This window comes from Crocodylus porosus, unplaced genomic scaffold, assembly GCF_001723895.1.
Source record: "Crocodylus porosus isolate Cpor-Errol unplaced genomic scaffold, CroPor_comp1, whole genome shotgun sequence".
Classification (NCBI taxonomy): Eukaryota; Metazoa; Chordata; order Crocodylia; family Crocodylidae; genus Crocodylus; species Crocodylus porosus.
This window is the reverse complement of record NW_017728907.1, coordinates 3,752,182-3,778,970: the sequence shown is the minus strand read 5'-3', so window position 1 is coordinate 3,778,970 and position 26,789 is coordinate 3,752,182. Positions and strand designations below refer to the sequence as shown.

The following is a 26,789-nucleotide window of genomic DNA, read 5'->3' as shown; positions in this document are numbered from 1 at the left end:
AGAACCAGGAACAATGGTCTCAAGTTGCAGCAAAGGAAGTTTAGGTTAGAGATTATCCCTCTCTTTCAATAGGAGGGGGTATTAAAGCAGTGTGGAACAGGTTACCCAAAGAGGTTGTGGAATCTCCATCCCTGGAGGTTTTTAAGACCTGGCTAGACAAAACCTTGGCTGGGATAATATGGTTAGGCATGGTCCTGCTTGGAGCAAGGGTTGGACTAGATCATTTCTCAACCTGTGGGTCGCAAGAATATATGAAAGGGTCGCAAACAAACTTAAAACATGGATCAGTAAACTTTAAAAATGGACTCTCCTTTAAAGGAGAAAAACATGGGAAACCGTGACTGTTTTCCTGCAGGCTGCCAGGGCTCTAGCCTGCAAATGGCTGCTTGGGGTCCTCTGCCCCACATTCCCCCACCCCCTCCCCTACACACTGGCAGGCTGGGGCCTGGGGGCAGCAGTTCGGAAGTGAGGGGAACCGAACCGGGATTGGCCAGTATTTACAAATGGGTCCTGGTACAAAAAAGATTGAGAGCCACTAGATGACCTCCTGAGATCCCTTTCAATCCTAATTTTTTACAATTCTATGATTCACTTTTGTTAATGTTAGTTTCAAATGTGTTACCTAAGTCCAGACTTTATAAACTTAAAAGATATATATGTATATAATTTGTATAAACTAAAAAGCTATGCAAGTTATTTTGCTGTGTTTCATAAGTCACTTTTATCACTGTGTGGCTTTAGTAGGAATGCAGCTATCATCTGTCCACTCAGTAAACAACCACCATGTGATTAGTCTTTCCAGATGAAAGAGGGATATTTCCTCAAACCCCCATTTTCATGTATCATTCCAGACCCATCCACATACCTACACAAGTTTACATAATTCACAATTCCATCTGCATTCTGACTCACTCTGAAAAAATGTCTACTACCAGAATATGGTAAGAATAATGTTTTCTGTATTAAATGTGACTTGAGTTACACCAACGTTCCATTCTATATATTAGGATGGGCACATGCTATTTTTTCCATGATAAGCTTGTATTTTAAAGAATGTGCCTGGCCTTAAAGAATATTCATAACAAATGTTTGCAGACTTGGTGAAAATATTTGCCATGCTTCATTTTAAGCACATATAATCCTTCTGAAGTCTATGTGCTAGATCAGGAGTAGGCAAAATACAGCCCATGAGCTAGATCCAGCCCGGCAGGCCATTGTATCCGGGCCCCTCAAAATGTAAAAAATTTATATTGATCTGCCCCAGGCTCCTGTCAAAGATGACAGGTTTAAGGGCAGTAGGACCCAGGGGAAGCCATGGCAGGCTCCTATAACAGCAGCGCCCGCCCAGCCCTGCCCCCCAGCCAGAAGCCCCTACCTAGCAGAGGCTTCTGACCTGGGACCACTCCTGCCTCCCTGCACCGGAGCAGGAAATTCAGGTAAGAACGTGGGTGGCGAGGCAGGGGAGGAATATGGGGATCACCCCAGTCCTCAGGGGTAGGCCGGCTTCTGCTGAGCCCCATGGTCCAGCCATGCAGCCAGGAGCCACATGGTGCCAAAGTGGGTGGTGGGTGGGCAGGAAAGTGGGAAAAGCTACAGCAGGGGTGGGAGGGAGTAGAGCTAAGTGGGTATGGCTTGCATGGTGTCCTGGGGCCAGCACCAGTGGGGCCCAGAGCAGGGTGGCAGGAGTGCCAGGCGCAGGCTGGCAGGGATCTGTGGAGACGGGCTGGGCTGTGCCAGCAGGGAGAAGGGGGATCCAGCCCAGCTCCATACGGCCTCTGCCAGCTGGGACCCCATGGTCCTGCCGTCCTGCTCTGGGCCCTGCTGGCGCTGGCCCTGTGACACCAGCATGGGTCCCGCGCTCCTGCCCGGCTGTTGCTGGCTTCCATGTGCCCATTTGCTCCAGTCCCCCAGCCCTGCAGTACAGGCAGGGTGAGCACACACAACCCCAACCCCATGCTCACTCGCCTGGACTAAACAGCAGGAGCGGGGAACAAACTAGTGCTCAGTGTGGGAGAAAAGCAGCCCCTCCCACTCCCTGCGGCCAGTGCTTCCTGGTGCAGCCACCCAGGGCTGTCGTGTGCCTCCGGCATGTCACCGCTGCCAGTGGACAGCGGGCACAGGCAGCCCCACATGGACTGCAAGGGGCTGTGCCATGGAGCACTGGCGGCCGGAGGGGGAGGCACCGCAATTGTCCAGCGCTGAGCACCAGTTTGTCCCACGCTGCAGCTGCTCAGCCTGGGCCCTGCACCGACTCTGGGCTCACAACAGCAGCAGCTGCACACAAGCTGCTGCTTGCGGCAGAAGAAAGTAGCCCCCCCTCACTGCCAGCAGGCAGTGTTTGGTGCGGCTGCTGGGAGTGTTTGGCTGCAATGCAAATCCTTCGCTGCCACTTGTGAGCTCCCCAGCACGGCTGTTGCACACAGCCACTGCTGCTGCGCTGGGCTGCTCACAAGCGGCAGTGAAAGATCCACATCGCAGCCAAACACTCCTCGAGGTGGCGCAGGGCCCAGGGCAGTGAGCGAGCACACACAGCACAGTAACAGCCAGGCAGGAGTGCAGGGCCAGGCTGCCAGGGCTCTGTGGAGCTGGGCTGCACTGCACCAGGAGGGAGGTGAGGGAGACAGGCTTGGGTGGAGGCAGAGGTTTGCCCACAGCTTGCCTGCCCCCACACCAGCTGCTCCTGCTGTCCCCAGCACTGAAGCTGGGATGGCCAGTCAGCAGGCAGGGGAGGAGTGGGTAAATGGCTGCAGTGGGCGGGGGAGAAGGGGCAGCGAGTGGGGTGCCCAGAGCGCAATAACAGCTGGGTGGGAGCACAGGCCCATGCCAGCAGGATCCAAAGCGGGCTGGCAGGAGTGCAGAGCTGGGGCCACCTGGGACTTTATGGAGCTGCGCTGGCTCCCCCGGCAGCCATTTCCCTGTTCTCCCCCCACCCACCAACCAACCAGTCTGCTTCAGCCCTGGAGATGGCAGGAGCAGCTGAGGCATGGTGCTGGAGCAGTGAGTGTGGGGGGCAGGGAAGTGGCAGAAGGGCAACAGTGGCAGATAGGGGGAAGTGGCGGCCAGTAGGAGCATGGGGCTGCGCTAGTGACCCAGTGCCTGGGGCCAGGAGTGACAGGGGCACAGTGCCTGGGTAGCTGTGCCTGCTGCAGGGGGGGCTGTCAGCAAACCTTCCCCCTCTACCCAAGCCACAACCCTCCCCAGCCACCCTCCCCCCACAAAACCCACAATATACAAGAGTAGGACTTGATTTTAAGCTATGATACTATCACCTCCATGTACACCACACATACACACACACACACACACACACACACACACATACAGGTAAATCAAGACAAAAATATTTTTTGAAATGAAATTAATGAATGTTGTAATACACGTTTGATTTTTACAATATAATTTGGTATTTTTCTAGTTGCAAGATGGCAAGCCCCCCTGCTGAAAGGAGTACTTCCAGGGGGCAAGGGGAGGGACTTCCGGTGGCAAAGTTCACAGCTTAGGGGGTGGAACTGCCAGTCCCAAGATGGTGACCAGGGGGTGGGGTACCTATCTAGGGGTGGGGATACCCATGCAGCCTTCAATGGCTTGCCAAAACTCTGTGAGTGGCCCTCCGCCCAAAATAACTGCCCACCCCTGCGCTACATTCTTAGTTACATGAACAGTCATTGTTCACCATCTCAAATTGAGTGGTGATGATTTACACAAGGTAGGATCTGGCCAGGTAAGCTTATGCTTAAAATTAGGCATTTATATAAATGTATAAAAGCTCAGAATCTAGATCACCAGCTTAAATCCAGCTGAGATCAAGTGTTATATATGCAGAAGTGGATAAATTACAGAAACTGGTAGCCCCCCAAGGAAATAAATACAAATGTTATTTTTTTCAATAATCTTAATCAATTATAATAATTTTACTAGTAACACCAGGCACTAAGGGAAGTTCAGCCATTAATGTGATTTTTAATTTAGGCTGTCATTTTAAAGCAGACACTACTTTAATTCTAAACCAACCAATGTATTTTGGAGGTATAAATAAGAAACAGATATTTTTCCACATTAAAAAAAATGTAAAAATATGTACCAACCATCATGTAAATAAACATTTAATTTTTTACTGAAATACAGAACTTTAATTATAATTACAAAAAATTAAATTTTAGTAATAAATAGTCACATTAATTACTTCTGAGGATTACTTTTGTCATGTTTCCTAATAATGTCCATAAGATTATCACCTGTTACAACACTGTTCTGTAACTGTTTAATTCTCTGTTGTTCTCTTCTCTTTTGGTCATGAAGATAAGGGGAATTTAGCAACTGTGGAGGAAGAATGGTGCCAGTTGGTTTTACTCTCTTCACAACATCCCAGAAAAGCTTCTTGCTGTTGTTATTTATAAAAGTAATTGCTGTTCCATTGTGACCCAATCTCCCTGCTCTTCCAACCTGAAAATGAAAAGTAACATTTCATGTAAATTAGCAATATTAATGTCTCCCTCTAAATGGGAGAAATTTGCCTTACTTATAGTGTTGGTCAGACAATTGCATCAGCTCCATAAATGGCTAAGCCAAAACTCAATATATGTAGAGCTAGCATACCAACAATGTAAGAATCCACTGGGATGCATTAATAAGACCGAAACCTGGTTAAACCAAGTACTCATGGTTGTACTGTTCTTTAACAAGCGACTTGCACAATACTTAAGACAGAGACATATTTACCTGATGCACATATTCATCCATACTCGAGGGCATATCAAAATTTACTACCAGTTTGACATTGACAAGATCAAGCCCTCTTCCAAGGACTCCAGTGCTTACTACAACTTCATACTTCGCTTGAAATAATCCCTGATAAACAAAAGACCAGAATTACATTTATCCTCTGGAGGTACAGGATGCAGCATTATAACTTGCCCAACAAGATTATTCAATTGCTGAAGAAAAATAATGCCCTACTAGGGTTTGGCAGCCCATAGCCTGGGGAATTTCAGCAGTCAGCAGGCTTTGACATGAGGGATTTTCATAGACATTAGGGCTGGAAGAGACCTCACAAGATCATCGGGTCCAGCCCCCTGCCCAAGGAGCAAGAAGTCTGCTGGGGTCAAATGATCCCAGCAAAATAAGCCTGCATGGCAACAAAGATAAATGACTGGTGCCAGTGGCAGCACTAAAGGGAGGAGCACTGACTGGCTGCAACAGTGCTGGCCAGATTGGAAATGGCCCATACTTGAAGCTAAGCTCCAATAAAACACATCCCCTCCCAAAAATAAACCACTGTCTGCCCCTGCCCTTCTGTGTGCTGTATTTCATAAGGGTCTACAGAACTACAATTTGGAAATTCACTGAAAACTGCTTGAAAAGATGTTAAGAGCAAAGAATAACGACAGTCAAAATGAAGATAACATTTAAATTCTCATTTCAAACCAAGCAATAAATATTCAAGAGTATATTAATAAACAAATCAATTTTACTGCCACTGCAATCTGTGCTTTTGTTTCAGTTCTCCAAACACTCTACCAGTCACTGTGAAAACACAGCAGTAAAAGGCAGAATTAGATCCTGTTTCTTCTCCCTAATAAACAGCATTCTGAAGAAAAAAAAATGTCTGTAGTTTAAAACAATTCCAAACTCCAAATTTTGTGTACTAGTCTGAAGCTTTACTACAAGATAGTAGATCATGTTAAGGTGGCTACTTTACTAACTCAAATTGATCATCTTTTTTAAATAAAGCAGAATATTTTATAGTTACACAAAGCTTTCTGACTTGGTTCAAACCTGCAGTATAGTAGTTCTTTCGGTTTGGGACTTATCCGAATGTATGGATATGGACTGCAACCCTGTGATTTTATGAACAGCATCACTCAGCAGATCTGCTCCTAACTTGCAGTCTACAAATACCAACACTGGAGGCTTGAAGAGTTTCTGATCCTGTAAAATTAGAATACATTTAATAAAACTACTTTAATTACAATTTGTTACTGGTCAACAGCAACTATTAATTTCTAGTTATTCATTCACTCTAATATTTGATACATTATATTGCAAGAAGCACACTTACATAAAGCAGCATATTTACATAAAAAAGGATTTCTAAATTCCAAGTAAGAAAGAACAAGACTTATGCCATAATCCTGTGGACGTGTATGCGTCAAGATACACACAGGAACAACTGTTTGTAAATCAATAGGCAATATTTTCATAAATAAATTGCATTTTAAATATAAAAGTATTTGTGACATTAAAAAAAAAAACAAAAACGGTTCTACAGTTCAAGGGAAAAGCTGGAAAAGCCTGAAATAGTGAAAGGATTAAGGTCCACAAGGATTTTTCTTGGATTTTTTGGAAAAGTTTCATTAGATTGTGGCCAAAAAAAGTAAGTTAAGGCTCCTCTACAATCTTTCAAATGGCATTTAAAATGACAAAGTACTCCTGCCTTTTTGTTTTAATAGGCACCATATTAGAAACATTTCTACACTCAGTGGGACTGATACCTGCTGTATGTCACCCCCCTCCTCTCTCATTCACAAACATCCACTTGAATTAAATAGGCAAGACTTAAAACCATCTAAATTGTTATACACAACAAGAACAATAATAATAATTTACAAAGTAATATTTACAAAATCCAAATTCTATACTTACATTTAATATTTCAAATAGTTTTTTCTTCTTAGATGGTTCTTCTACCCACAAGATAATCTGACGAACATTGGCACATGGCAGGTTCTTTTCTCCAATAGTTATTCTCACAGGATGCTGAAGAAGCTGATTTGCCAACTGCTCAATACCTACTGGAATTGTGGCTGAAACCAGTATGGTCTGACGATCAGTGGAGGTGTTTTCCAAAATATCCAGCACCTGTTGCTGGAAACCCATCTTTAACATGGTATCAGCCTAAATAAAGATATTAATTTATGACAGCGTGATTGTTCCTAAAAATCTTTAAGTAAACAAAGAGCACCCTTAACTGCCAGAAAACAATTAGTGTGCTGACCCTGTCATCTCACTAATATGAGCTCTCTTTCTGGGGAGTCAGAAGACAACCAAGAAGAGACACAGACAATCACTGGACCTGTTCATGCTGATGTGGCACCATGGCAGAGCCTTTGCTCCAGCAATCAGTAATGGACACTAACTACAGCCTTCGGTGTGTGTCAATCAGGTATCTCTTACATAATACATTTACTTTTTAATACTGGAAATAAATACTTTGCATATTTAATGGAGTTAATCAAGCACCCCCACTTAAACTACTTATAAAGATATTATGTCCATGATCCAGAAAATCACTAAACTACATGCTAAACATCAAGCACATGGCACAGTCATATGAAGTCACTGGATCTACACATATTTGAGTTAAGCACTTGCTTAAGTGTTTTACTGCATCAGGGCCTGTATTTTTAAGTGCTACTATATAACTGTACTACTAAGAGTGCTTTAATAATTGCCACTTCTCATGAGATTTTGATAACATTTGCTTCCAATTTCAGTATTTAAATGCATCTAAACTTACTTCATCCACAACTACGATTTTTATATCATGGAGCTGAACACAGCTTTGTTTTAAAATATCTAAGATTCTTCCAGGTGTTGCTATTATAACCTGAAAGAAGAAAGCAACATAACATTAGAAAAATTAAGTTAACATCAGTTAAAAATTGTGTGCAATTTATATGTCATCTTTGAAAATATACTACTATATTTTACATTAACATACACAAGCATTTGAGGATACAAATTCAAGATGTAAACCATTATTATCATGGACAAATGACTATTATGGGCAAGTTAGTGAAGGATAGCACATTAATATAATCATAAACATTTTTTTAATTCAAGTGTCAAGGCAAAAAAGAACTGAAACTCCAGAGTTTCAAGTACATGATTCTCCAAAATTGTGTATATCTGAAAGTCAATTAAATCTTTAGTCCTCTAACAGAATTTATGAATGCCTGTGTACTGTGCCAGAAAAAGAACATATCCTTCAGTCAAGGAACTAATATGCTTTCTACTGTAAATTATATTTTTTCATTTAAGAAAACAGAAAATGTTACTCTTTGAAAGCTGCAAAATACATAAATATATTTCTAGATTTCAAAAGCTTGTTTCCCTGATTTAAAAAAACGTGTTTCCCCAATGTGTAACACTCAAAACAGGTACATAAAATTATTTTCATTTATACAGTATTGAATATTCTATAAATAAGCAAGAACTAATCTTTACTTGTAAGAGATCAGATTCACTGTGTAAAATATGCACTTCTTATTTAAGTCAAAGATTGAGTCTTCAGATTGAGTCTTCAGATAGTTTTCACATTCTGTGCACAACTTAAAAAGAGCATTCTTCACAAGACTCCTTCATATAACAGTTCTTACCTTAACACTTTGTTTAAGGCGATGAAGCTGGGGCGGTAATGGTAAACCTCCAACCAAGAGAACTGTCCTCATGTTTGGCAGACCTGTCATCAGCTCCTTGGTTTGTTTCTCTATCTGAATTGCTAGCTCTCTTGTAGGTGTCAGAATAAGTGCAGATGGTGTTTTAATCTAGAAGACAAAGAATGCTTCTGTCCAAGATAGAATTATTTCTTTCTTAGGCAAAAACCTCTCAACCCAAATCTCCTTATAGTGAATACAGTTATATAGCTAGTGACAACATCCTTTCACAGAACAAAGTCAGGGGTTGCAGCTGTAATTCTACCTAGTGAAGAAATCTATCCCCAGAACATTCAGCCTCTACAAACAAAACTAAATGTAACTGTGCTTGCACTGTCACAGTGTTGTTTTAATTTATCAAGTTATAGAATATGTGGAACAGCTTATACCAGTGGACAGCAATTGATAATGGGTCTTAAAACGTGGACATTTTCAGCTGTGGGCAACTATCGCTGAGTATTTAGTAATGCACTGAATTATGTACTGCAAAAGCAAAAAAAGGGTTCATGCCTCTGGCTTGAAAATGTAAAACAGAAAAAAAGAAGAGAAGTATTATCTAAGCACGTGACTTGAATTTTCTCTCATCCCTAAAACCTACATCCCTCTGTGCCTCTGGAAAAATTACTTAACCTTTCACCTCACTTTCCTCTTTGCTTAAAATAAAAATAATCAAACATATCTCCCTTCCTGACATAAGCGTTATTTTGTAAGGTGTTTTGAAACTGAAGATTCTACAACAGTATCAGTAATGTCTGTGGAGGAAAGTGGACACCCGAGGCCCCAATTAGAAGAACATTAATTACTTTAAGGCATGTGAACAGTCTTTTTCGGTACCTATCCACGTGCCCAGCACGTTGGAGCAGACTCAGTTAAACACTCCAGCAGCCTCGGCGTCACATGTATTCAGTACCCCCATGCTTCAAAATGGTGGTGGGGTCACTTTAACTACAGGTTGTCAAATGAGCTTTAATTAAAGCACCTCTGCCACAATTTTGAAGCATGGGACACTGACTATACAAGACGCTGCAGGTTCTTTTATTAGAGCAGCTCCCAAGAGCCACTCTAATTAAAGTGCCCCACCACCACCCCAAGGCCTTTGTAAAGAGGCCCATTGACTTCAGTGGTACAGCTCAGATGCTTAGTATGCATGTGCTTCAGTACGTCGCTGAATACAGCCTAAACCAAACTAGTTAAAAGAAAATAAAACAACCCCAATATTAATCTAAAAGAGATATAATTCTCATTCACTAAGTCCAATTTAACCAGCTCTGACCATCAGTATAAAGCAGGGGCGGGCAGTTATTTTGGTCGGAGGGCCGCTTACTGAGTTTTGACAAGCCATTGAGGGCCACATGACAGGCAACCCAAGGCAGATTAATATTAATTTTCTAATTTTTTTAGGGTCCCCGCAGGCCGGATAGAATGGCTTGGTGGGCCGCATCCAGCCCTGGGCTGGCATTTTGCCCACCCCTGCTATAGAGCAATTTTTGCTCAGTTCAGAACTACTTTACACTGCCCAATGGTATAGCAAGCCCTTAATGTCAGTGAAAATAAGTCCCAGAATTTACATTTTCATAAAACATCAAAACAGATTGTGTCACTTACGTGGTTTAACTTTATTTTTATTTTTACCATTTAAAGCTTTCACTTTCACATGCTTCAGATCTTCCTTTAATTGCTTTCCTTAATTTTGAAGAATATACCAAAGAAAGACAGCAACCCAGGAATTAACACTAGAAAACAACACTCTTAGATGTATCATTATTTTTCTCCAACACTAGCAGATAACAGAACCAGGAATTAACTAAGCAGAATTATCTTGATTACTATTTGCACAAGTATGACAACATGCTGAACTGTAATTTCATTTATTTTACAGTATAAATAATACAGCTGTAAAATAAGAATGTCTACAATTGTCTAATTCTAAAAATAGTATTTATCTAGCTTGTCTTCCCCAACATTACCAGGAGCAGACTATTTACAAAAAGAAGAATCTATTTTACTCGGTAGACTATCGTGTTTATTCAAAATACTGCTTACCATTAAAAAAAAAAACAGGGGGCTTTATTAATCCATGTAAACCTATACTGTCATCACCCTTTTGCTTTATCCTCAAGAGGCCCAGGACAAAACAATAGCCATTCCATGACTACTCCTAAAGCTTCACGGCTACAATAGCCATAGAGTGTGTTGCAATATGCTTACAAAAGGTTGCGCTTCATCTGATACCTCATCTTTGACCTTACCACCATGAGTGACCCTGCTAGGAGTACAAAACTCCTGACAGTGTTGCTCTTAGGGTCATCAATGCATGCAAGCCTCTCCACCCTGTCAAGGTGGCAGTCCATGGAGCGGGAAGAGCAGTCCAAAAACAAATACCTCAGCAGTAGAGCAGGTGGATGAAAAGGGCATGCTTCTCAATGGCTATGAGGTAGATGAAAGCTGCAGTGGAAAAGTAACCCCAGTCTTGGATCTCCTTGCCACTAGACACAAGTTTCTCCACCATCAAGATCCGTGTGGTTGCCAAAGCGCAGTAAGCAAATCACATGCAGGCTTCTCCCACTGGATCCATCATCTACCACAATAACCAATTACTAATACCCATAACCTCTACAAAGTCCTGCAGTGATGGATGAGTGGCGACAGGGACAGATGAAAGGATTGCTGGGTGTTCCTAGTTATAGATCCACATACACACAGCAGTCGCACATTGGTTGATTCACCCTTGGAATGGGACAGGAGGGTGACTTCGCAGCTGTGATCATGACTCAGCAATCCTTTTTAGGATCCCCTCTGCTCACCCCACATGGCTAAAAAAATGTGCCCCAAACATAGGTGGTCCCACTTTATCTTACCCAGGGGAATCACTCAAACTGAAGTAAAAATACGAAAATGTCCTTTGCATCCTGGAACGTATGAACTCTACTAGACAACCCAAGCAGTGACAGACCTGGACACAGAACAGTTGCTGTCGCCCAACAACTCTCACAATACAGCATCAATATCATTGCTCTCAGCAAAACCAAACGTGCAGATGAAGGCCATCTGAGGGAGGATGGGGTGCCTATATGTTCTTCTGCAAAGGGAAACCTGCAAACAACAGGTGAATACACAACACTGGTTTCACCATTAAGAACCAGGTTGTTAGCTGAATGACCAAATTCCCTGATGGTATTAACAGGGAATTTGGCTTATGATTCTCCACCTTCAACTGACCAACAATTCATTTGTTATTATCATCCTTGCATGTGCCACAATGCTGAGGAAGAACAGAAAGAACAGTTTTACACTAACCTTGATGAAATCCTGACTATCATCCCAAAAGAGAATAAGATCCTCCTCCTTGGAGATTTCAGTATGAGAATTGGCCAAGACTTTAACATATGGAAGAGAACCATTGAGAAGGAAGAAGTGGGCAAGGCTAATTCCAATGGCATCCTCTTAGTCAGTAAATGTGCAGAGCATGACCCTTGTCACTACTAACACTATCTTCAGACAACGTGACAGGTACAAAACAACACGGCAACACCCCAGGTCGAAAAGATGGCATCTCCTCAACTAAGTCATCAAAAGAGCATGTGATATAAAAAACATTCATATCACATGTTATGAGGAGAGACAATGACTGCTAGACCGATCTTTGCTTAGTGAGATGAATCATGTCCACTAGAGTTGCACTGAAACATCAAAAGCAACCCAAATCAGTCCAAAGAGAGTACAACATCAAATGCCTTCAGATACACAGACACCAAACAAATCTTAGAAAGAAACTCACCAATCTTAGGACTGAAAATGATAACACTTGTGTTAAGGAAGACTGGCAAGTTCTAAAAGAGACCATGCATGAGGCTTACACGGAATCATTTGGCTTTATCATCCAATTCCGTCAGGACTAGTTTGATGAAAACAATGCTGAGTTCAAAGACCTTCTCAACCTGAAGAGAAAGCTTTCTGTGACAGGCAAAATCATCCTACGCCCAGTCAGAAGCAGGGAATTTTTTGACAGCTTAAAGCTGAAGCCCTGAGGATGATTCAAGAAATAAAATTAAAAAATGATGGGAAGAAAAGGTGAAAGAAACCCTACATGTATTGACAATCATTGCAGAGCTTAATAAAGGCAATCAAGGCTGTGTACAGACCAAGCTCTAGCAGATTCACCTCACTTAAAACTGAAGAAAGCAGTACACTCCTCAAAGACAATGAGTCCATAAAAAACTGCTGAAAGGAGCACTACCAAAAGCTCCCAAATTGAAAACACATCTATCCCATAGCATCTAATAAGGGAAGCACTTGCCAGTCCACCAACCTCTGAAGAATTCACAAGGTGCTAAAACAGATGACGAAAAACAAAAGATCTTCAGAGTTGGTGGGGAAACTATGACCACACATGATCTGGAACACTAAGGAAACTCCCGCTGACCTAAGGAATGCCAATGTAATTATTTTTAAAAAGGGAGATAAGACTGCCTGTGAAAACTATCAAGGTATTGCCCTCCTCTCCATCCCTGGGAAGAGCCTCACTCAAATTCTGCTTAACCAACTGCTCCCTCTTGCTGCAGAAATCCTTCCTGCATCTCTCTGCAGCTTCAGACCACCAAGAGGCACCATGGACATGATTTTTGCAGCCCAGCAGATCCAGGAAAAATGACAAGAACAACACCAGGAACTGTATATGTCCTTTACTGATTTGACCAAAGCCTTTGATTCTGTTAACCATGAGGCTCTATGGACGATCTAATCAAAGCTTGGCTGCCCAGGGAAAATTATCACCATCTTAATACTCCTTCATGACTACATGACTGTCTCCACCTTATACAGCTGCTCCACTACGGAACCCTTTGCAATTGGAACTTGCGTCAAGCAGGGCTGTATGATTGCCCACTTTTGTTTTCGAACTTTCTTGCAGTCCAAGATGCTCATCCATGACCATCTTCCATATGGCATGGAGTACAGGATGGATGGGAACCTTTTCAATCTCCCACCTCCATGCCAAAACCAAAGTTACTTCAGCTTCAATTGTGGAGCTTCAGTATGCCAATGACTGCACTGTTGGTGCACACACAGAAGACTGTCGCACAAATGCCAGTGTCTCACCGATACTACCATTAGTATGGAAACACTGATTATTCAACATCAGCTGCAGTGGACAAGGCACTGCATGAACATGCTTGATGCACAGTTACCAAAAAAAATGCTATACTCCCCATTCAGCCAAGGACAAAGGACATGCAGACGCCAGAGAAAAAACTTCAAGGACACCATCAAGGCAAACATTAAGAAGTGTGACATTGATACCACAACTTGGGAAAAAAGTAGCCTGGGACAGGGCTACGTGGCGATGCCTTGTGAGAGAGGGTACATCTTACTTTGAGGAAAACCAGCTCTCCCTGGAGGGCAAAGAAATAACAGAAACAGAAGAAAAGGAAACAAGACTGAGAAATCCATGGTCCGACCCTCCCTTTAACCACCACCTGTGGCATTTGCCAGAGAGTCTGTGGCTCTAAACATCAGCCTTTTTAGCCATCAATGGACTCATTTACAACCCTTTACTTGACCCATGAGTGATAATCCTCAATCATGAGGGATCACCGCTGATGACAGTAAAAGGTAGCTGAGAGAGAATACATTGCACTGGCATAGTCAGTGACTTAACCAGGCTTAATTCTTCCCCTTTACAGCCCCCAAAATAATTTCTAGATTTGTGCAAACATATGGTTAAGACACTCAGTATCTTCTCCCATTTGAAGGAAAATTCTAGTAAGATTCTGGTGCATTAGGAACTGTCCAACCCAGAACTGCCAGCACTACTTGAAAAACTATTCTGCTTCCATTCCACTCTCACCCATAATAGCCTATAGTTACTATCCTAATAGCACAGTGACAAGTAAACTAAAGTTTCTCAGACGGCATAAGCAAAGTCATTGGGCTATATGTACGTCATAGTATGTTAAAAACAAAAAATCTGGTTATAGACAGGTGAATTTAAACCTATAAAAATATTAGTGTTCAAAGAATGATCTACATTGAAAATTTATCATCTGGCACCTTGGAACTGAGGCATATAATTGTATGAAAGATCACCCAGCACTTCAAGATCTGCAATATGAAACATTATTCAGTTATGAAACATTGAACAGTCGGTTAGTCTATTTTAACTTAACTTGTATGTTAATCCCCAAGATTAATACTCAAGCAAAAACTACTGAAATGCATACTGAGCTACACATACTGGCCACCTCCCACTAGTGAGGGTGTAGGAAGCAATAAGCACAGAAATGTGTTTCAAATGTTTAAAAATATCTTATTCCCTGAAGTCATCTAGCTGCTTAATGACTGTCTTAAGATATCCCAGGAAGATTAATCTGTGAAGCTGAATGAATGCCAGAAACCTCTTTACCACCCCCACATATCTGATGGCACTGAACAATGAATGATGGGATATCAGCTGCAATTGCAAAGTACCCAGAAAGTTGAAAAAACAGTTAGGAAAAATATCATAAATGTACTTTGAGAAAGTTACTTCTAAGAACAAAAGAAAACAATGTATCTGCTAATGCCAGTGAACAAATTATATTTCCTGTCCACTAAACTAGAAAATGTTAATTAGAAATATAAAGACCCTTTAAAATGCAAAATAAACCAATGAGCTTCACTAGAGATTGCTGCAGTTTGTAAATTACATTGAGGGCTCTGGAGTCATTATACTTGGCCAATTTGTTCTGAAAATATACCTAAACTTTCATTACCTCTTCCAAAGCTTTAATAATAACTGGAAGCAGGAAGGCCGCTGTTTTTCCTGATCCTGTGTCTGCACTGGCCACAATATCCCTTCCCGATAGTCCAACAGGAATCATCTGCATCTGGATAGGGGTTGGAACTTCATAGCCTGATTTCTTTAAATTATAGTTTAAAATTTCGGGAAAACCACAGTGTTCAAACTCTATAATAGGTCTTGGAACACCTTGACCCAGAACAGCAATACCTAACTGCAGTTTAACGTTCTCAATTTGGTCCTCCTGTAGACTTAAAATAAAGGGATGTTCTTTATAGACATAAGGGATGTCAAGCAAAGTTTCTTTTTGAGATTCAGGTTTCATAACCCCATCAGATTTTAACCATTCTTCTTTTTCCTTAACATGCAAAAGGTGTTTGGCTTTGCATTCCAAGCTACAAACATCTTCATCTGTTTTATCACAGATATATTCCCCATACCGACCACAAACGATACATATAGGTTCTCCAGGTTCTGCCCAACGCTGAGATTTGCTAAAAGATTTTATGGGTTCTTCCACATTAGAGCCGTCTCCATCAGCATTTTGGTTGCCTCCTCCCAAAGATGTATCAGTAAGGTGAAAGTCTGAACATGGAGAAGTATGTGGCTTTGCGCATTCTTCTACTGTTTTACATAAATGATGTCCAGAAGCAGAAGTTTCTTTAATAGCTGACTTAACATCACTAAAGTCTGTAACCTCCTCTAAGTAGGGTTCTCCAGACAAGGACTTATTTTTCTTAGCAGTGCAGCTTTTGTCATCGTCAGCATTCCTCTTGACTTTGAGAGACCTTGGCACAAACATTGTTCTATAGTCTGTGAAGAAAAAAACTGTAATTATTAAAAGTGCATTGTCTTAGCTTATTGGTAATAGCTTAACCAAGAAAAATAACTAAATGGCAAGACACTGACTCATCATATCCCATGTACCCAAGAGTTAGTTAAGAGTTGCTTTAACTCAGAGTGCAGTACTAAAAGCCTTAGGAGCCAATACACTTGATGGTTCTTTGCCTTTCTATAACACCAGAATTGAAAATATTTATGTCCAATAACCTTGTGATGTCATCCGGATACACAGTACTAAACTTTCCACCTTGAACATGAAATTGATTCTTATTTCAAACAGCATGACACCCTATTATCTGCATTCCCATTACCTAATCACATTCAGACCAAATTGCCTACTAGGAATCTGACACTTCGCACCTCATTTGGCACCTTCATCCTAATTACCATCCTTCTATCCCTATGGGTATGCTTAAACTGTAATCCAAGACTTCTGCAGTAGCCTAAACTTCAGGTGCTGAATATTTACTAAAAGTGCACCAATATATTGGTCCATATCGTATCAGCACTAATAAAAGAAAAAAGACGTTATTGGCAATTGGTTTTTGGAGGACCTGGCTCACAGTGTCATGGATAAATGCAACATGCATGTGTATAGCCAGTAATGCAGCCTGGCAGCTTGGAGAGCAACCTCCTGCTGATAAGTCTGTGGAGGGAAGGGGCATGGCAAGGTATAAATCGAGACCCTCATGATGAGGGAGCGAGGCTGGGGCTGGGTAAGGCAACACCCAGCCGGGCCGGGGGGCAGGGTGCAGGTGGCTTGTCCAGGTACACAAGGTGGGCAGCTCCCACCGCTGAGCGCACCCCCGGGGGAGGAATGGGGGCACATGCCCCCCATATTTGTGCACAGAGCAAGGGCAGGCTGCCTGCTGCAAGCTTGGGGGCTGCACCAGCCTCTTCCTGGAGTGGGGGTTGGGCCGAGGCTGCACTCAAGGCAGCTGGGGGCAGGGTGGCAAGCGGTGGTGGGGTAAAGCAGGCAACCTGCCCCCACCACACCCCATTCCTCCTTACAGAGTTACCAGCCAGATGTTGGTCTCCAAGCTGCCAGGATGCATATTGGCAATCGGATCAGTATCGGCCAATATGGCTGGTTAATAATCAGCCATCGGTATTGGACAAAAAAATCCTTATTGGTGCACCCCTAGTATTTAGGCTCATCCCATCCCCCTCCCCTGTAAGCATCTCATGCAAGGGCTCCCCCTGTTCCAGCCGCTCTTTGCCCTCGCCTGCAGGGAGCAGGGGAGGAGGGCGGGCAAGGCCTTGCCCCCCAATCCCATGTCCCTGTCATCATGGCAGCGCTCCACCGCCACCAGCTCCTGTTCGAACATTTGTTCGCATTCTGATCAGAGCATGAATAAAGCACGACAGACAGACAGACAGACTTAGACTTTTATAATATTAGAATGTATAACTGAAAATAATTTATGTGAAAAAATTTTGCCTAGATTTTATTCACCCTATTGGGCTAGTTGAATACAAAAATACATATGAACTTACAGGTTTTAAAAACACTATTAACATGCAAAACTATTTTTAAAAATAAGGACCATGTTATAAAATAATTATAGCCAATATATGATTTTACCTAATGTGTAACATTATCTAACATTTCCATTAGTAGACGCTGTTTCAATTGGTTATTACTTTGCCAAAGTTTTAACAAATGCAATGAAATTTTGCATTCTGATTGTGTGCCTCAAGTTGACTTTTTTGGAAAGTTTAGTTGCTTCCAAGACTGGGGTTACAGAAACATGATTTGTTTTGCTTATAATCTGCTTAAAAATCAATATAATTTCTTAAGAAGCTGAAACATCACTAAGGTCTAGAGCAAAGACTTTAAATTTGTATAAAATCAGTTATAGACAGTCTTGTATTACCTATCCACAAGGAACAAAACCGAATGAGTTACCTTATTTCTGGCATTCCAAACTTTTTTGAGCACGCACCCCACCAGTAAAAATTTTTGAGCACGCACCCCCAATATATGTATATTTATATTCACGCACCGCTATCAGTAAAAATTTTTTGAGCACGCACCCCCAATATATGTATATTTATATTCACGCACCGCTATCAGTAAAAATTTTTTGAGCACGCACCCCCAATATATGTATATTTATATTCACGCACCGCTATCAGTAAAAATTTTTTGAGCACGCACCCCCAATATATGTATATTTATATAAATAGAAATAGAAATAGAATTTCTAATATTTTCTTCCCACACCCCAATGGATCGTCTTGTGCACCCCACTTTGGAGACCACTGATCTAGTGCTTGCACAAGACTTAAGTTTGCATGCACTATCTAAAATTCTGGTACTCTGAACTTTCTAGTTATCTAGTGCTTGACTTCACTCCATGATCTCTTAAAATTTCTGCTTTGGCATTTTGTTTCAAAAGTCAGACAGTCTGTATGCCTATATGCAAAGCAAACGGATATGTTTTCAAAATTAATATTTTGTATGCCTACCTACATTTTATTTACAAAATATTATTCTCTTACTGTAAAAAAAAAAAAAATCCAGTGCATATGCAGAACCTTATGCTTACACACCTCAAAGCAGTTTAAGTAAATCTTACAATACAGACATCAGATAAAGGACTCTTTGCCCTAATTCTATACAACCGGAAAAATGTCTGCACAAATAGTTTAAATGAAGTTGTGAAGATCAACCACACAGTGAATCATTAACAGAAATGGAAACAAAACCTCTGAATATTAATTCTTTAGTGGCATTTAAACCAATTCCTCCTCTATAAAATCCCTTTAAAGCATATTAATTATTAAGGAAACATATACAACAGATGTGTGCTGTCAGCGGTAAGTAATGCTATACAGCATAATGACATGGATAGAATACTCTGTCCTTTAGCTTGAAAATCTTTTCAAGTCAGCCACTTTTTTCATAAACAGCGTCTGTGTTTTGACAAAAGCATGATGTTTTCTTCCAAAAGACCTAAAATTACATGCAAACCCCAAGGTATTTCAGATGAAAACCAAGTGATTTCAGCTAGGATATCTTGGGCCTCATGGACACTGCATTTCAGTACCTGTGTTGCCAGGTGTATGATAAATATTGTATTTGTACAATAATTTCAACCATTCTACAACGTACAATCAATAATGGTAAAAGTATTCAAAATGAACAATAATTCTGAGGCAGTTAATTGATACAGCATTTGTAAAACCCAAGTCACTCTCAGGGGTTCTTAAACAACTTTTGGGTTGTGTTTTTTTTTTATTAATATATTTCATGTTCTAGGTCAAATCAGTTACAAATCCTATCAATTAAGCAGGCAGAATTCAATCATTCCAAACACCATGTACAACCTACAACCAGCCAGCATCTTCCATCCCAGGCTCTCACCCCAGAACTTCAGATACTCCCAAATCCATTGGCAGGCATCCTACATGCAGACCCAAGCCCTGGAGGTCTTGGGATTCAGTTGCCCCCACACTTAATCTTAGCCCACACAAGGCCGAGAAGCCAATCTGGTCTACACTTGATCTGAGCCAAAAGGCCAGACTTTATTATTATTATTATTATGGAAAATGTTTCATGTTCCAAGCCAAATCAATTCCAAATCCATGAGTCATTCAAGAACCCTATATGGCCATACTACCGGCAAAATTCCATCCCCCCATTCCCACCCGGGGCTTCAGATGTTTCCAAAGCATTTGGCGGGGTTCCTACAAGCAGGCCCAAGCCCAGTAGTTTTGGGATTCAGATGCCCCCACTTGATCTTAGCCCACAAAAGGCCAAGACACTCAATCTGAGCCAACTTTTTTTTTCTAAGAAATTTTTCATGTTCCAAGTCAAATCAAGTCCAAATCCATGAGTCAGTCCAGAACCATAAATGGCACTACCACTGAAAAACATCCTCTACCCCCACCAGGGGTTCCAGATGTTACCAACATCTTTTGGCGGGCATCCTACGTGCATGCCCAAGCCCAGAGGCTTGGGGTTCGGATGCCCTCAAGTTTCACTTGCCCTCAGCCATAGGGCCACAGAAGCAAGCTAGGGAGGCGCTTCCCATTTCCATAAAGCGAGCTTTAAGCCCCAACACCTCGGCGGGTACTAAACCACACCAGCAGAGTTATCCCCAGGAATGCTTAAAGAAATCTGCCTTCGTGAACCCAGATACATGCCGTTGCCCCTGCCAGGTAAGTATTTTGCGGTCAGCAATTTCTTGTGAGTGCTTGCCTCAAAATAAATGCTTCAACTTGGATGACCCGGTTCTCACTCACTGACCCTTAGTGTGCAATAGAAACTAAATAAAAAGACTAATTTGCATTCTTATTTGCATATTAGTCTACATAATTTCTAGTGCATGATAGTTTTTTTTCAACAAATAAGAGGATTTCGAGGTTCGAATGCAATTGTTTCACATTTAAGACCTGGCAATGTTGCTCAGTTCCCTCCCAGCCCTGTGATCCTCTACGGCTGGGGAGGGAAGCTGCATCTTTCAGCACAAGCAGCCCACGCCGGCCCAGCCGCGCTTCGGCCTCCGCGGCCCGTGGCTGCCCCCCAGGTCCTTTCCTGCCCCAACCCGGGCGCCGGCCTGGACTACCAGGCCGGCCCGCGGCCACGCACCCGCCCCGCAGAAGCAGCAGGGTGCCCCGGAGGCGCTCCACACGCAGGGAGCGGTTGCTGGGGAACGCAACGTCACGTAACGTACCGGGAGCGTCCCGCCGCCCCGCACTCGGCTGAGAAAATGGCGGCGCCGCCGCAGGGTTGAGTTGCCAAAGGCGGCGCGGGCGGCGATGGAAACCAAAGTGTGCTGGCAGGCTGGGAACGTGACGGGAAGGGACGCGGAGAATAAGGAGCAGGAAAGTGGCGCGGGCGGGCCGGCGCAGAAGGGGAAGGGGGGCGTTTCTAGAGATCCGTCCGGCTGCTACTTCCCATTTTGTTTTGAAGCCTTCTGTGTCATCGGTTTTTTAAAAGAAGAAAGGCTGGGCCTTGAACCGCCGGCGGATAAGGTGGCCTGGTAACAGCGGTTCCCAGTGCTACATTTAGTAGGCTGTTGGGATCTCTGCTTGGAGGACGCGCTGCCCTGCAAATTGCCCTGGGCTGGCAGCAGGTCGCTGCCCCAGGCACGGCCGGCTCCAGAGACACCGGCTTTACAGGACTCCCTGTTTTACTCTTCTCAAGTTTTTCAGTGGGCTGGTGCTGACTTTACAATTGCTGCTACAATCTCTGTAACCAGCGGGCAATCCCTCTAAAGCCTTTCCCTGCAGTACCCCAGCTCAGCAAGCTGTCGCTCGCCCATATTTAATGTATTAATTTCTACGGCGTGTAAATCTCCCCATGGCAGATGAGGTTCTTAGGGTAAATCCCATATCTTTTATTAGACCAAGTCAAATAGTTGAAAATTTTTTCTTAGCAAGCTTTTGGGCACAAACGCCCTTCGTCATTATCAGGCTGAGGAAGTAAGGGTGTTTGCACCCAAAAGCTTGCTAAGAAGAATTTTTCCAAGTATTTGAGTTTGGGTTAATTCGATATCTTTTATTAGACCAACTCATATAGTTGGAAAAATTCTTCTTCTTAAACTTTCGGTCACAAACACCCTTTTCATCCCACTTCCTCAGTCTGGCAAAGGATGTTTGTGCCTGAAAGCTTGCTAAAGAATTTTTCCAACTATTTGAGTTGGTCTAATAAAAGATATCGGATTTACCCAAAGAACCTTATCTGCCTATGTCCTTAGACCAACACAGCTACAACCTACACTCCTGAATCCCCCCCATGGAGAGCTTGCCTCTCTCTTGCTGATTGAACCAGCAAGGAGAGCCAACCTTCCCAGGAGCTCTGAAGAGTCCTGAAGAGTCAGGATCCAACTTTTGAGTCCATAATCCAGTGAGGTGAGGGTTGTCAGAAGAGGCTGGGAGCCTACAAATTCATTTTACAATATTCCAGACTAATAGTGTGTACTAATAGATCCCCTTCCAATTTGGGTATTAACACAATAATAGGGTAAGGGTGATGTTCCAGCTGTGATGGTCCAGAAATGATGCAAGAAGTGAGGATTTCTAAGGGTATCTTTTATTGGTTGGTCCTAAGAAATCCTTGCCTTTCAGACATTAACAGGACAAATTCTTGCAGTGTCCATTCATAAACGTCTCCTCCAAATTTGGGAGTTTCTTTTTAACCCCCAAGAACCCAGTATTAAAAGCAGCAAATCAAACTAGTACCTAGGTTAAGGGCCCATCACCCAGATCCTGCTTCACCTTCATCTCCAATAACCAGAGGTATTAATATGCATATGCAAATTTACTTCAGTAGGCTAGCCTACTGTATGGCTGTTGTGGATACATTACAATTATTACAGCTTTCTGTTCGGTCAGAAGCTGACCAAAATTTCCATCTATTGACATTATTTTTCTGTAATTGCCAGTCTTCATCAAAATTAAGCTGAAGAGCTTAACAGGCTATGATTCTGATTTGTAAATCATTTTGGAGCTCTGTAATCAGTTCCTGATGCTTGTTGCTGACAGTAGTGACTGAGGTTGCTGACCACTTCATATTAGGTACTACCTTTATTTTGTAGTGGTGAAGTAATTCTTATCAGCTAGAGATCATGCTGAGATCACCAATTACATGCATATGCAGGAGGTTCTTCTGCTGACTGTCACTTGGGGAGAGGATTAGCAGAAAGTGATGCTTGCAGAATACCCAGGATTAATTCATTTTATAGGAACTGTTGTATGTATGTATGTGTATGAAAGTAATCTGTACTTTCAGGATGACAAAGTCTTGGAATGGAAAATGTTACTGTGGATAACTAATGGTGTATATGTGTTTTCTGTTTTTGAACTAACGTACCCTTGACTCAGATTTCCTATATTTGTATACAGCATACCCAATGTCTTTCATCTGAATGCATTTTCAAAGATATCCAAGCAGTGTTGTACAATTAACATAATGCAGTGGCAAATGATTTTAAAGGTACACAATTCATAACAGTGACAAGAAATAATTTCATAATTAAGAATTTTGAATATAAAAATAGACCTAAATCACTCGCATTTTACATATGATGGAACACCGCAGAAATATTCGGTATGTGTAGACCTTAAGTGAATTTTGGATTTGAATATGTTAATAACTCAGTAAATTTTTGTATTCAAATTATTTAAAGTCTAACATAATTCTGCTTCAACAAGCTCCAGATATGTTATTCCACCCAATCTGTTTTGCAAAGGGAAATGAAAGTCATGATAATTATAATGGTTCTAATCTACAGATAAATTCAAAGTCCAAACATATAGATTATGCTGCCCAAAATCTATTCAACTGGGTATCAGAAATAGAGTTTACCAGTGAATTTCTACTTACACCATTAGCATGATGCATCACATGGATGGAGTTCTCTGTTCACTCCCTGGAGTGAGCTGTTAACAGCAGGTTTGTTTACAACCATTTCCATCTTCTTTTCTTCTCTAATTCCATCTCATAAAACCACCAGAGCTCATGATCTCTTGAGAGTACACTGCATGCAGAATTACCAGATAAATTCAGTGGGAGTTTGGGAGTTAGAGCACTTGCAGATCTGGAACCTTTACTCCCACACTCTCAGTTCTCACCGAAGCCTTTCTACCTATGACTCAGGCCTGCTCTTTTGTTTCCATCTCTTCAAGTGGCTTATGCTCTTATTTTCCCTGTCTGATGTTCTATGGAAGCAGTGAATCCCCCCGTTCCTTGCTTCCTTTTTTTTTAAACTCATTTCCTGTTCAAAATAACATTTTCTTAAGCAGGAACTGAGATCTTGATTATATTTACTTTAAAATGGGTTGAAAGCATCTTAAATATAATTAATCATAGATTCAGCCATACCCTAAGATGTTACATATATGACACTAGAGGTGTGACTTCTTAAATTACCTCAAAGCCCATCAAAGAGCCACTGAGGTAGAGATCATCCTCAAATCAAGGGATTACAAGAAGTGTGACTCTTTCCAAAACTTATTTTTTATTTCCACCAATTGATTTTTATAAGAAAACTGCTAGTTTTAAACACTCTAGCAAAGAAATATCCTGCTGAAGCCCAAAGAACCAAATGTATCCTGCTCTCAAGATTTGTCTTTTTTTAAAAAACATACACAGGTTCTTTGTTTATTGCAGTTATTCTGTCATCAGATATGATGGAAGATGTTCTGATTTCTGTTTTCAGGCCAGAGAACCCAGTAATTCTCTCTTGGATAAACATTTATCTTTTAATGTTTGTCAGCATATATTCCTTCTAACCTGGAGCTGTATGTGAATCTTCCTTTTCATTTTATACTATTACTGGGGATGACAACAATAGTGCTGCATTTAATAAACTGCTTTGCATTAAATTGATAAAAATGACTGGTGGTCTGGGAAAGGTGTCCAGCTAATTAACATCAAGGCTTTATTTTTCTGGAAAGGCATCTACCATGGAAATTGCCAAGCATCCTAACTTACTGATAACTTTAAATTTGTATCTGATAACTTTAACTGTTACAGAGAACTGAATTTTAAAGATATCTAATAGCAACAGCAGCAGTAGCCCCTCATGTGCTGTTGAATCACTGGAAGACACAGGCAAACTCCTAAGCTTGACTAATATTATCTGTACTGTGCTTTAAAGAAATTTCATGTTGTTGTTGTTTCCAAGGCCTGTTCCTACCGTTTGTTCTGAGATGCAGGATACAGGAAGTCTGCTTTATACATCTTTCAGTAAAGGGAAGAAAGAAATCTGTGGGCATTTCTTTTCATTATATGGTGATTCGTTTCTGCTTGCATGACTTTTCATTTTTGACTCTAGTGTATGATGTTTCATGATAGCACTAATGCATTTGTAATTTGAGCATTTTTTAGTTAGATTTGACATTTTTTACAATGATTTGTAAGATATAAATACACTATGATTTTACAAATAAAGAATCTCCCACCAGGACTCCTGCCTACATTTTATCCACATTAGCAACTTCTTTTTTCCCTGTGTAACAGGGAGCTGGGACTCTCTGTTACTCTAAGAGAAAAGCAGCCCAGCCAGACAGGGCACAGCTGCTACAGGTTGTCATAGTAACCCATCAATGAGACCCATTAGCGGGCACCTGCAGGCTGCCCAGTGTAGTCTAGTTTCCTGATCCAAAGGGGGCAAGGCCCTAGGAAGCATACAGCCCAGGGCCTGAGTTAGCAAGGCAGTCTAGCCCAGCAAGCTGCAAGGGTAGGAGCTCCTGGTCAAGAGAGGTACAAGTGAATACTAGATGGACTGCTGTGCTGCCTTGGATCACAAGTGAGGCTCTTGGGAGCTCACGGGAGTATAACTCAAGAGCTGGGAGGTTATCCTGGCAGCAGAAGCAGGGGTGGATTAAGATTCATTGGGGCCATAGGCCTGGGCCCCCGACCCGCATCCTGCCCCACGGCCGTGGGCTCCATCCCCGCCTGGTACAGCAGGAGCAGCAGCTGGAGAGAGACATGCTACCCCCGAGTCCTGGGGCAAGAGCCATGGCCACCCGTGCCCACAGATCCGTGCTGGAGCTGGCCTGCTGCCGGCGAGTGCAGCGTGGACCACTCTCCAGAGGCAGCAAGTCCCAGTGGCCATGCACGGCACCATGCCGCCGGTGGCTCCAGCTGCTCACAGGGTTCCAGCGCGGTCATGCCCCGCTTGGTACCCAACAGCCATGGTCCACCCTGTTGTTCATGCCCATTCTGGCCAGGCTGCCAGTTTTGTCCGTGCCAAAGCAGGGGCCCCTAAACCAGGCCCAGCTGGCCTGTGTGTTAATCCACCTATGCCATAGGGAAGAGAAAGCTTTCCCTTTTAAAAAGGGACCAAGGGCAGCTCCCCTTCTGTTGATGTTCCAGGGCCCAGAGGAGAATGTTTATGTTATAGCCCAGATGGGGCTTGTTGTTTAGAACCAGTGGTTTGCATTGGGACTGTGATGGGCAGTATTTGCAGGTCCCATTAGTGTCCTAAGGGCATGCAATCACCTTGAGCCCTGCCAGGGCAAGGTCAAGGCCCGAGCAAGTGCTGATCCCAGAGCAGAGCAGAATGTAGGGCCTGGCCCCCAAGAGGGCAAGACTAGAGCTGGTGCCTCAATATCAGGTTTGCTACAGAGGGCCTGGGCTAAAAGGCCCAGCTACAGGAAATGGACAGAGGCTGAGGAGGCCAAAGGCCCAGCAGAACAGACTGACAGTACAATGATACCTGTGAGGCTTGGGGCATGGTATAGGGGAGATATAGAGCCATGTAATTAGCCCTGAAGGCTATAGATGCTCTGCAGAGGCATGGTCAGGGTGAGAGGGCCTACAGAGCCTGAGGGCATACTTGAGACCAGTGGTGTGGATGGGAACCCCAGTGAGGACTTAGCTGGGCTAAGGCTAATAGTAAGGTGCAAGGCATGTGGGCAGCTTGCCTATTAATCCTATAATTACATCAATGTGTGACAGTTGAGACAGAATGGGGGACACCTTAGAGGCAAAGTGGAGCATGGTTGCAGAGCTACCATGGGGCAGCATAGCTGCCCCTGGGACCCCAATGTGCTACAACTGTGAATGGTCTATTATTTTGTTAATGTTCTTCGTTGTTAATGGTCTAGTGCTTATGTTTCCCCATCACTCTAATACATATAGAATCAAGAGATAAAAATGAGTCAGAAACATTTTAAATCTTTAGTTTTTAATAAACTCTGTTATGTATATAATTATTCAAGCTACTTAGAGACTAAAAGAAACTGAATACTCAGCTAATGTTCTGGGGGATTATGTT

At 42.4% G+C, this 26,789-nt stretch overlaps 1 protein-coding gene across 2 annotated transcripts; it reads right to left on the bottom strand.

The window, feature by feature from the left end:
- Window positions 1-3,940: 3,940 nt before the first annotated feature.
- Window positions 3,941-20,788, bottom strand: DDX59 (DEAD-box helicase 59). Of its 2 annotated transcripts, XM_019530680.1 has the most exons (8): window positions 20,736-20,788; window positions 15,185-16,023; window positions 8,379-8,546; window positions 7,517-7,606; window positions 6,643-6,894; window positions 5,776-5,928; window positions 4,720-4,848; window positions 3,941-4,443 (listed from the first exon to the last, which is right to left on the bottom strand). In XM_019530680.1, the coding sequence occupies exons 2-8, from the start codon at window positions 16,010-16,012 to the stop codon at window positions 4,180-4,182; spliced, it is 1,884 nt and encodes a 627-aa protein (XP_019386225.1). In that variant the 5' UTR covers window positions 16,013-16,023; window positions 20,736-20,788; the 3' UTR covers window positions 3,941-4,179. The 2 variants fall into 2 exon arrangements, with proteins under 2 accessions (XP_019386225.1, XP_019386226.1); XM_019530681.1 differs by lacking the exon at window positions 7,517-7,606 and having other exon boundaries at window positions 4,180-4,443.
- Between the last annotated feature and the right edge of the window lie 6,001 nt (window positions 20,789-26,789).

What these genes read in the sequence shown, in the direction of transcription:
- DDX59 (XM_019530680.1), bottom strand. Translation starts at nt 16,012, where the DNA reads ATGTTTGTGCCAAGGTCTCTCAAAGTCAAGAGGAATGCTGACGATGAC. An exon ending in AACTATTTGAAATATTAAAT is followed by an intron (nt 5,929 to 6,642) that starts GTAAGTATAGAA and finishes CTAATTTTACAG; the next exon opens with GATCAGAAACTCTTCAAGCC. An exon ending in TGGATGAATATGTGCATCAG is followed by an intron (nt 4,444 to 4,719) that starts GTAAATATGTCT and finishes TTTCATTTTCAG; the next exon opens with GTTGGAAGAGCAGGGAGATT.